An 11,870-nucleotide genomic window follows, 5' to 3' on the forward strand; every position below is an offset into this window, starting at 1 on the left:
AGGAAACATCCACTGCTCTCCCCTCATCTACCCAGCCAGTCATGCCATCATAGAAGGCTATCAGATTGGTCAAGCATGATTTCCCCTTGGTGAATCCATGTTGACCACTCCCGATAACCTCCTTTTCCTCCACATGCTTAGAGATGACATCCAGAATCGAGCATGCAGGTTTCCCTGGAGGGTTCAAGAGGATCCACCACAGCCATTCACACCTTTGAGATGGTTGGCCTTCTGGATCTCATCTTGGGAGTCAGCTAAGGAACATTTTTCGCTGCTCTGGTTGGCCTGGCTTATTCCCCAGTTGGATAAGATGGCATGAGCATTACCATTTTGGACCCCACCCCCCAAGTCCTTCAGTTTAAAGCCTGCCTCACCTAGTTGGCCAGCCTCCTGCCAAAGATTCCCTTGCCTCTTCTAGATGCGTGGATTCCATCCTTCTAACAGGTTATATTCATCAAAGAATGATGTCCCATTGTCATAAAAGCCAATGTGCACGTAGCCAGAAGTTGATACGCATTTTCTGTCCATTTCTGGCTGCTCCCTTTACTCTAACTGGTAAAATAGAGGAAAAGATAACTTGGGCAACAATTTTTTTCACTTACACCCTCAGGGCTTTATACTCTTTCTTAATTCCGCCCACGTTCTGGCTTGCGGTGTCATTCATGCCCACATGAAAGAGTAACAGTGTATAATAGTACGTGCTCTTGACAAGTTGTGGCACCCTCTCGACAATGTTTCAGATCTTAGCTCCCAGAAGGCAGCATACCTCTCATGACTTCCTATCAGGATGGCAGATAGGTGTCTCGGTGCCCTTTAAAAGAGTCACCCACTACTAGCACTCGTCGTTTCTTTTTACCGTATCCACTGTGCACTGCTGGTACAGTTTCCCCTTGCAGACCTTGCTCCTGGGTGTCTGTAGCTGTTAAAGCTTCATATCTGTTTATGGTTGTGATGCTGAAGGGTGGAGACTGAAGTGGAGTCCTGTTTTTGTGGGTCACCAGGGTCCAAGGTGCCTCATTCTCAGTGGTGTCTGCTACAGAAATATGGTTATGAAACCACCTATCTATCTCCGTCTTGGCTCCTCTAATACTGCGCAGCCTTTTAACTGTTTCCTACAACTCGGCTACTTGATGTAACAGATCATCAAGCTGTGCACAGCTATGCAGGTAGTGTTATCCACTTCAAAAATACTATATTGTCTATAGTGACAGGAATAAACAGTGCCTGAACACTATCTATGCAATTCTGCAGTCAATCCAATTTTTGTAACAAATTATTTCTTTAGTAAGAAATTAAAGTCAACATTATATCTACCGCTGTATTAAAGAGGAAATAGGCTGAAAAGAAGCAGATGCCCTTTGAAAGTCATCTTCTTTGATAAACAGCTATGAGAAATATATACAGAGATATTGGTCATTTTTTTTTTTAAGCATTCTTTAACTTAAGGATGATTATTTCAAAGCAGACTTCATTAAATTTTCTTAATCCATTTCTAATGCTGGAATTTGATCCCATGTAGAAGCTAGCTAATATTACAACAACATGAGAAAATTCTCATTCTTGCACAAGAACAAAATTGAACTGGAAATATTATGCCAGTCATAGCACTTCTCGGCTGGAGAAGGTACTGTTATATTGCAGTATATTGCATTGTTAATACTGTTTTCTATCTATATAAAACTCTACTATTTGTAGTACCAAACAAAATTAATTAAAACCAAAATGGAATAATCCAAATCTCACAAAGACACATTAGGGAAAAATATGTTAAACTGATGTCATAGTTTCATGTTTCAATCTTTCATTATAGCCCTAGGGAGGTGTGTCTAATGAGGTTGTGTCTTTCTATGTCAGAAACAAATTATTCTTCACATAGGCTGGTAGCTTGTGACACGGGGGAGGGAAAGAAAGTGAAGAAGTGACACAAAGTGATTTGGCTTGATTTATAACAATATTAACTACATCCACTTCCTAAAATTTGCAAAATGCTTAATCAAATTTCTGGATAGCAAAACTTTTTAAATTTAAAATTTGATCTTTTAAAATATGATAGCAGTGTGATATCATACCAAAGATCTCTTCCTGAAAATACACACTTAGCCGCTGAACTTTACACATCGGTCAATCCTTCAGATTAAATAATTTTTTTCTTCATATGTTTAAAATAAACCACGTGTATATATTTTTGCAGCCTCACAGAAGAAATTCATCACCTTCATAAAGTGAAGTTGTTCATAAAAAACTGAATTTTTATTATTTTTTTTTTAAGTAGAGCACTTGAAGGAAATAAGTCCTCTAGCAGCTTTACTGATTTTTGAAAAAAATTATTGATACATACATACAGATATAGGCAGTGCAAAAGAAAACTGTTTTACATCTTCACACTTAGCATACATGACAAAGAAAAATTAAAGGTATGCCTTCCTTTTAAAAATAAATTAAGTAAAAATTGCAAAGAACTGTTAACCTCAACAAGTTGTTTCATGTTCTGTAACGTAATAATTGTTCCCTTGGTCAGAAAAGTACTTAATGATAACTCATATTATGAAGATTAATAATACAAAGTAGCAATGATGTATAAAATGTTGTCAATCATTTCATTTCAACAGGAACTATTTTTTGCATTTGAAATTCAATAATTTATTCCTTTAACCTGTACCTTCTTTCGTTATTTTATTTATAGGCATTCGTACTGAAGTTCAGTTTCACATAACATCACACACAAAATATCTACAAATTGCAGTGCAGAGCATTAAGTAATATAATCCAAAAAGCATTCGCTTTCAGAGTTAAGCACATTTAACCACTTTCTGAAAGAGCTTAATATGCAACTGTCCTGGTTTGAGCGACACAGGACTAATTTCTATTCTAATACTTGGGAAAACCGCACTTTTAGAAGACTCCAGTGTCTAAATTTGTGAAAATATTTACTTTACAGCCAGCTATGGTGTGGGGGTTTCAAGGTCTCAGTGTTTTCAAGCTAGCCAGGTGTGGGGATGAGGAGGAGCAAGACCCGGGCACTTGACCCGAGCTGGCCAACAGGATTATTTCATACCATCAACGTCACATTCACTATAAATTAGAAAGTTTGCTGCGAAGTTCTCTCTCCCTTGATGGCTGCCATCCTGAGAACTTCGTGCCCTGGTGCCGGACTCCTGAGGCCTTCCCCTCTTCCTGAAGCTGTAGCGCTCGCAGTGTCCAACATTTGCTGTCCACTGCTGGGAGTGCACAGCTTCCTACTGATATAATTGGCTGAGTATAATCTTTGCATATTCTGTATTGGTATCGTGATCAATATCAGTTCTTTAGTGCTGTTAATTATCTCAGATGTTAATTATCTAATCTTATTCTATTAAATCTGTTTATACTTCAGCTCACGGGTTTCCTTGCTTTTCCCCAATTCCCCTTCCCGGGCGGGGAGGGGTCATCGGGTAATAGAATGATTGTCTAAACGACAACAAATTGTTATGGGTCTCTCAAACCATAACAGCAACAAAAAGTAACAAACATTTTATCAATCACTGTATGACTGTTGAAAGCAGAACAAAAAAAACCCAAAACTGGGTAACTTGTCTTATTTGACAACAGAACTAAATAAACGTGACCCTTTTAACAAGTCAAAAGACTCCATGTTTACTTCAAGAGTTGAAACTTTACCTTGAAGAAAGTCACATTGCTTAAGTGTAGATCAGAAAGTCCTTATGATGTGTATCAGAGCTCAAAGTGATAACAACAGAAGGTTTATCCTAGGATCTCTTTTGTTAGAGAAAGGACATTTCTGTTATGTGATTTTTATGATTAACCTTTGATGGGAAGAGTGGTAACTTCTACCACTATCTCTTCCCCTTCAGGGTATGTATGTATTCCTCTGGTTCCTAGGCACTGGATCAATTACATTAGATAACTGCAGCAGCTATATCAAAAGCCTGTCCTAGTTTGAGGTAAAACAGATCCAATTTTCTGTTCAGTAATTTTACTTTACAGCTAAGCCTCTTCTACCTGACTGAACTCTCTGAAACTAACAGCATATTGTGGAGACACTGATCATTCTCAGAATGATAAAACCTGTAATTTAGCTGTAATTTATGGCAAGGAATGGTATGCAGCTCTTGCTTAGACTTATTGCTATAACAACCAACGCCAGCTAACTTTGTTATTTGCCCCATTGGAGGGTTGGAATAGGAAAAGCGTAGAGGGGGGGAGGACAGGACAGGTGACCCAAAACTGACCAACAGGGTATTCCATCCCATCCGCTTCATGCTCAGAATAAAAGCTGAGGGATCAAAGGATCAGCCCTCTTTCTTCAATGGCCAGCGTCCGAGGAGGACTCTGTATTTTTGTCTGCCTTTGATCCCAATCCGTGCATTCCTGAATCCAAATCCAGAATCCAGTTCCTGTCTGTCGCTGAGTCCAGCCTGTGGCTTTCCCAGTGTCAGCTGGTGACATGATCTTTATCCCAGGACCTTGATGCAGTTTTGTATAACTTGTATATATTTCATTATTTCCTTTTTATTATTTTATTATTAATATTTCATTAATTTCGTTTTCTTCTAAACTCATAAGTCTCTTTCTCTCTCTCTCCCTCCTCTGCTTGAAGAGACTTATTACTTAAAATTACTGTCATTTGTCTCAGTGGCCAGTCCGGCCCAAATCATGACAGATTTATTGGCGCAAGCAGGGCTCGACCAGGGCTCTGATAGTTTGCCTGAATAGTTAGAATTCCAGTTTGCTCAGAAATTAAAACAGACCGTTCACATCATGTTGTTCTTAAGCAAAAAGTTTTATCATGCCTTTGAAGAGTTTTGTTTGAAGTTAAATGATGCAATGCTGCTTAACCTGCCATATGTGTTGCATGGTTTATTTGGTCTTTGTGTATAATATGACACAGCACAGGCCACTCCAAAGCCTGTGCTGAAAGCCACACTGCAGACTGCAACGGCACAAGTCACTGTCCCGCCTGTACTGGCAAAAGCCAATCCCCCTATCTGAACAGCATAATTCCTTTATAAGAAAATCAGAACTAGTGAAGTCTATGGTGTTGCACCCAGGATGCCTCTGACCCATTTCTCACTAAGACTGTTGCCATCATTAATCCCTTTCAGGTCTGCTAAGCAGAGAGTAGAAAATGTATTTTTCAGAACTACTCAAGAATGTATGGGGAATCATCCTTCCATCTTGAATCACAGAATCACAGAATCATAGAATGGTTTGAGTCGGAAAGGTCCTTGAAGAACATCTAGTTCGAATTCCCCTGCTATGGGCAGGGACACCTTCCACTAGATCAGGTTACTCAAAGCCCCATCCAAGCTGGCTTTGAATACCTCCAGGGATGGGGCAACCACAACTTCCCTGGGCAGCCTGTTCCAGTGCCTCACCACCCTCATAGCGAAAAATTTCTTCGTTATATCTAGTCTAAATCTACACTCTTCAAGTTTAAAGCCGTTATCCTTTGTTCTATCACTACACTCCCTGATAAAGAGTCACTCCTCGTCTTTCTTGTAGGCCCCCTTGAACTACTGGAAGGCTGCTATAAGGTCTCCCCGGAGTCTTCTCTTCTCCAGGATGAACAACCCCAACTGTCTCACCCTGTCTTCATAGGAGAGGTGGTTCAGCCCTCTGATCATCTTCGTGGCTCTCCTCTGGACTTGTTCCAGCAGTCCATGTCCTTCTTATGTTGGCAGCCCCAGAGCTGGACGCAGGACTCCAGGTGGGGTCTCACGAGAGTGGAGCAGAGAGGCAGAATCACCTCCCTGGACCTGCTGGCCACAGTTCTTTTGATGCAGCCCAGGATATGGTTGGCCTTCTGGGCTGCGATTGCACATTGCTGACTCATGCTGAGTTTCTGGTCAATCAGCACACCCAGGTCCTTTTCCTCAGCGCTGCTCTCCAGCCATAGCCCACCGAGCCTGTATTTGTGCTTGGGATTGCCCCGACCCACGTGCAGGACCTTGCACTTGGCCTTGTTGAACTGCATGAGGTTGGCTTGGGCCCACCTCTCCAGCCTGTCCAGGTCCCTCTGGATGGCATCCCTCCCCTCCAGCATGTCTACCTCGCCACACAGCTTGGTATCATCAGCAAACTTGCTGAGGGTGCACTCGACCCCACTGTCCATGTCCACAACAAAGATGTTGAATCTCTATGAAAGATTTGCAAAATATGAGGAAGGATTTTAGTCATCAATGAAGGTGAGACGCTTATATCCTGGTTGCTCTGATGCTGGGACAACGGGGCTGATACCATAGACTTAGATGGCAGAGAAGCTAGGCAGTTGGGAAACCTGGCCAGGGATGGAGGTATCAATAAAGGGACTGGGAGAAAGACAAACACTTTCAGTCTCTGGAAGTGACTGGTGTCAGCAGTAAAGGGCAGGTATCCCTTTAAGGATGATATCAAATGCCATCCGAGCAAATGGACCAGCATGGAAAGAGGTAGAGAGAGAGAAAACAGGCTGTGCGAGAGGTGACTGGTGAGTAAATGCAGACCCTGATGAAATGCCATGCAAATGATTTTGCTGAGGAAGTTTGTGCAGAGTGCACTGTGGGAAAGTAACGGAAGATTGGCAAGGAGGATTGTGAACACACTCGAGTGACTCGCATCTGGGGTGCTGGATAACACATATCACACTAATTGTTGTTCATCCTTGTGTACTCGCAAGCAGAACATCTGCACTTAGATAATGTAAGCCTGGGATGGACTCAGGGACACCTTATCTAGCATACATGAGATCACTGCCTTGTTGTTGAAGAAGATCAAAGCACAGTGAAAAACTATGCCTGCTTGAACCCTTGAAAAACAGGCAAGAACAGCAAGTCTGAGCTCACATGCTCCTGCTAACGAAGACTTTCTCGTGCTCTGTGGTGCCTGCATCCCCTGCTTGCATGCCTCTGCCCGGGTGCTGCTTTGGAGATTCCCTGATTCACGAGATATTGAGATTAAATTTGTTCTTTGCCTTTCATGCGTGGTTTCATGGTTGTTCCTGCGTCCTGCCCAAGTTCAGTCAGACATGCACCATCAATGTATTCCCACACATTGTTACAATGGTCTGGGGAGGATCTGATGCTGACACACCAACTGTAAATGAAGTGGCTAACAAGGTACGACAGTATGAAGACAGTCTCATCCCCTCACTGTGGCAGCAGTGGAAAAAAATGGCTGAGAAAAATGAGAAAATGGCTGAGAAAAGCAAGAAAATGATTGAGAAAATGACCAAAAGAATGGCTGAGCAAAACAAGAATATGACTAAGAAAATGAATGAGCAAAACAAGAACGTGGCTAAGAAAAATGAGAAATTGTTTGATAAACTGTCTGGGATGGAGGAAGAATCGCACTCTTCCCCTCAATGGACCCACGTAGCAGCCATTAGGAGAAAAGACCCTCCTACGAGACGAGCTCAAGAGAGACAGAACGTGCTCCGAGATATCCTGTGGCTTTGTCTCTGCGACTATGTAGAGGACATGAAAAAGTGGGATGGACAACCTACCTCAGCCCTACAGGCACGGGTGCTTGAGTTGCAAGGCAAAACAGATAGAAGAAAGAATTCTTACAGGAGGAAGGCTGCTGCGGCCTACGGTGGGCAATCCTAGGATCCAGGCAGGAATACATCTGCTAATAGCAGGTACTATGCTCAACATTAGAGGGGCCCTGCCTCCAGCCTGGAGGAGGAGAGGGACAACCAAATTTATTGGACTGTGTGGATTTGATGGCCTGGCACGTTAGAGCCACAGAAGTATAAAGCCCTAGTGGATGCTGGTGCACAGTGTACCCTATTGCCATCGAATCAAAGGGGCAGAAACTGTCACTATTTCCGGAGTGGGGGGGGGGTGTCTCAAGAACTGATGGTATCAGAGGTTGAAATGAGTCTAACTGGGAATAAATGGGAGAAGCAACCACATTGGGAATGGCCCAGATGCTCTGCGCATCCTTGGCATAGACTACCTCAAGAAAGGGTATTTCAAAGACCCAGAAGGGTATTGGAGGGCTTCTGGTATAGCAGCTGTAGAGACTGAGGACATTACACAGCTGTCTACCTTACCCGGTCTTTCAGATGACCCTTCTGTTGTAGGACTGCTAAGGGTTAAAGATCAGCAAGTGCCAGTTGCTACTGCCACAGTGCATCGATGACAGTATTGCACCAACCAAGACTCCCTGATTCCCATCCATAACCTGATTCGACAGCTAGAGAACCAAGGAGCGATCCGCAAGACTCGCTCACCCTTTAACAGCCCTATATGGCCAGTGCGAAAATCTGAGGGAGACTGTAGATTAACAGTAGACTATTGTGGCCTGAATGAAGTAATACCACCACCGAGTCCTGCCATGCCGGACATGCTAGAACTTCAGTATGAACTGGAGTCAAAGGCAGCCAAATGGCATGCTACAATTGACATTGCTAATGCCTTTTTCTCTATTCCTTTAGCAGCAGAGTGCAGGCCACAGTTTGCTTTCACCTGGAGGGGTGTCCAGTACACCTGGAATCGACTGCCCCAGGGGTGGAAACACAGCCCTACTATTTGCCATGGACTGATCCAGACTGCACTGGAGAAGGGTGGAGCTCCAAAACACCTACAATACATCGATGACATCATTGTGTGGGGTAATACAGCAGAAGTTTTCGAGAAAGGGGAGAAGGTAATTCAAATCCTTTTGGAAGCCAGTTTTGCCATCAAACAAGGTAAGGTCAAGGGACCTGCACTAGAGATCCAGTTTTTAGGAATTAAGTGGCAAGATGGGCATCATCAGATCCCAATGGACATGATTAATAAAATAACAGCTATGTCCCAACCCACTAACAAAAAGTAAACACAAGCCTTCTCAGGCGTTGTGGGTTTCTGGAGAATGCATATTCCTGGTTACAGTCAGATCATTAGCCCTCTCTATGAAGTGACTTAAAAGAAGAATGATTTTAATTATTAATTTTTGTTTGATAAACTGTCTGATATCAAACATAATTTTTAATTATTATTAAAAAATAAGGATCAGTTAATACCTTAGGAAGTTTTGCTCGTGTGCTTAAGTTGCAAGTCATACAAACTGAAGGAAGCAGAGAGCAGAAGGAACGAAGATTAAAAAAATGAGACCAGTGAGAAAATCCTCAGGAGTGCACAGCTGCCATTCAGTCATTTAAACAAGAAATAAAAATAAAATTAATACCCTAGTAAAATTAATGCACTAGTAAAGTGAATAAGGATGAGTAAATTAAAGCCTACTCCACTGACACAAAAATGAGGAATAAGAGATCCACAGATTTATTTTTTTTTTTCCCTGTTGCATCAGGTATTTAGCAGCTCTGCTCTGTTCATACCTACCATATTGTTATATTAGAAACTTAATTAACTATATTCTTCTCTGAATAGTCTTATTTAGCATTAGCAGCTAAAGTAGTTGGAAGCCTTAGGCTACAAGAGCTGACCAAGAGTAAACTTTTTGATAAAACTAATACTGCTAACAAAAAACTAGCTGAATCCAGCAGATACAAGAGGAATTAAGAAGATAAGGACCAAAGACACAATTCCAAGGGAATGAAGTAACTTCAGAAGACGACCAGCCCAGTGACAGTGAAAACCAATAAGAAATCAAGAAACCACAAACCAGAATTAAGTGATTGGACTTGGGGATCGGATGATGGGTGGTACGGGTATAATTGAGAGGTGTGAATTGGGGTAGGGGTCCCTCTCCAGAGGCACCCAGCTTGAGCTGTAAGCTAAGAACTAATAAAGTAATTGGAAACCTACACTGAAACATTGCGTTCTCAGCAGGATCCTAGGGTCAGATCCTATTATGGTGGCCAGTGTGTGTAAACCCATAACACATACAAAGGGATGAGTTTTAAACTAAAAATAATGTATCTTTTATATTTAGCTTGTTATTCCGAGAATGCAGTCCAGAAACATGACATTTTAATCCCATCACAAGTCCATGATTCATAGGCAACCTTAAAACCTTATAAAGAAAGATTTACTTTGCTCTGCCCACCTCTATGACAAATTTTTAGTTTAGCTTTCTTTATATTAAACCCATGTAACTCTGTGACTTGCAGAAAAAAAAGCATACGTAACTGAACAGCTTTTTCAAAGAGATTACTCTCATATTTGGCATTTAACAATACTGTGCAGTAAGCTCGGCACTACAGGATTTTCTGTCAAAATATACTTGAAGTATATTATACTGTCAACAATTTAATTTGCCAGAAAAGGGCAACTGAAGTATTATGCTACAGAAAGATTTATTAGCAGATTTATTATTAATAACACATATAAAAAAAAAAATAAGCTGCTGAGACACAATCCTGGCTCAATGAGCTAAAAAGTTAACCATAACCACAATAATCAATACACTTTTTAGGCCAATATCATATCACAAGTTTGAGATGTAACAAAAAGCCAGGAATTAGAATAAGAGGTCCACATAAGTATGATCACAGCAAAAAGGACGTTAGTCTTCACTTTGACCAATAATTGTAAACAGAGGCAAACAGATGTCCTTCATGATCTGTGCACAACTGGAATTCTTTGTTGTGATCATAGTCACACGAAGTTTCATTTCCTTAATTCTAAAATACATTTTTGTTTACTAACATTGAAAAAGGTCCAAAAGGATTCAAGAATTTGAGGGAGAGGAGCAAAGTGATTATTCATTTCCAATGTAGAAAAGAATTCTTTTCCTTTATGCATCTTTCCCTATTCTAGTTTTAGTGGCACAGGTGAGTTTCATGTATACCATATTTGGTTTGTTAAGAAACAGTATGAAAAACATCCTAAATTTTACACAATATATACTCATATATTTATTACTACACAAACCTGCTACAAATAGGAGTTCTCAGCAAAAGTTGATTAGCTTTTTGCACATGCATAGATGCAAAGTTTTTAGATTAAAATGTATCAATTTGGAATTCCATTTTATAGTCAGTATTAAAGGAGTATGCTGAAAAAACTTGTAAAAACATAGCTAAATACACTTCATCTCTTAATGGAAAAAACATTCACATTATGAGACTAGAAGAATATTTTTGTATGTCAGTCTCCTAAAGAACACGAGTAACTTCACCCCTATTTACTACAAGGAAAAATGAAACAATGAACTTACCTTTAACACTTTTTCTGTTAACATCAGCTCCTTTTTCAAGTAAATACTGAGCAATTTCTTTATGGCCTTTGTAACATGAGATCATTAAGCATGTATGCCCATGACGGTTTGATACTTCCAAGTCTGCTTTGTGCTCCACAAGATATTTTACTATTTCCAGGTGACCATCAAAACAGGCAGCTCTAAGCGGAGTTGAATTTGTTAGAGTTGTGTTGTTGACAGATGCACCATGATCTAACAGACACTGAACCACCTTCAAATGGCCAGCAGCTGATGCTGCCCATAATGGCGGAGCTCCCTCAATGGTCTCACCATCAAAATTAACCGAACCACCAATTTCTATAGAAGCAGAGCAACAGTCCAACAAGTATTCCACCATGTCAACATGCCCATAACGGGCTGCCATCAGAAGTGGTGTGGCACCATTGGTTTTTTCTGACATTAGTAAGGCCACCTCTTCTCCAGTTTTGCTTGCCAGTAACTTGGAAAGGAGACGCAGCTTGCCATCACGAGCTGCATTGAACACTGCTGTCTTTAGATCCATTTAGTCTGTACCTTTATTTCTTGAATGATACACACCTGCCTTTTTCAGAGTCACAAACAAAAGCTTATTAGAAACACACAGCCCAAACAGAGCATCCCAAACTTTTTCTCAAATCAGGCAGATGGGACAACATGGAGACTCTGAACGAGGTCCTGACAAAGCACAGGCTGCACTTGATAACTCTGCAAAAGAAAATAATTCTGAATATTTTTACCTTCTACTTCTCAAATAAGTATATACA

At 41.0% G+C, this 11,870-nt stretch overlaps 1 protein-coding gene across 1 annotated transcript in view; it reads right to left on the minus strand.

Moving 5' to 3' along the window:
- Positions 1-11,629, minus strand: part of LOC104290752 (protein fem-1 homolog C-like) — a 20,630-nt gene extending 9,001 nt beyond the window's left edge. The window contains exon 1 of the mRNA XM_009889900.1: positions 11,086-11,629. Coding sequence (XP_009888202.1) covers positions 11,086-11,629 — 544 coding nt within the window. The remainder of the gene's footprint in view (positions 1-11,085) is intronic.
- Positions 11,630-11,870: the final 241 nt, after the last annotated feature.

The sequence above is a fragment of the Charadrius vociferus genome, unplaced genomic scaffold (assembly GCF_000708025.1).
Source record: "Charadrius vociferus isolate BGI_N301 unplaced genomic scaffold, ASM70802v2 scaffold878, whole genome shotgun sequence".
NCBI classification, from domain to species: domain Eukaryota; kingdom Metazoa; phylum Chordata; class Aves; order Charadriiformes; family Charadriidae; genus Charadrius; species Charadrius vociferus.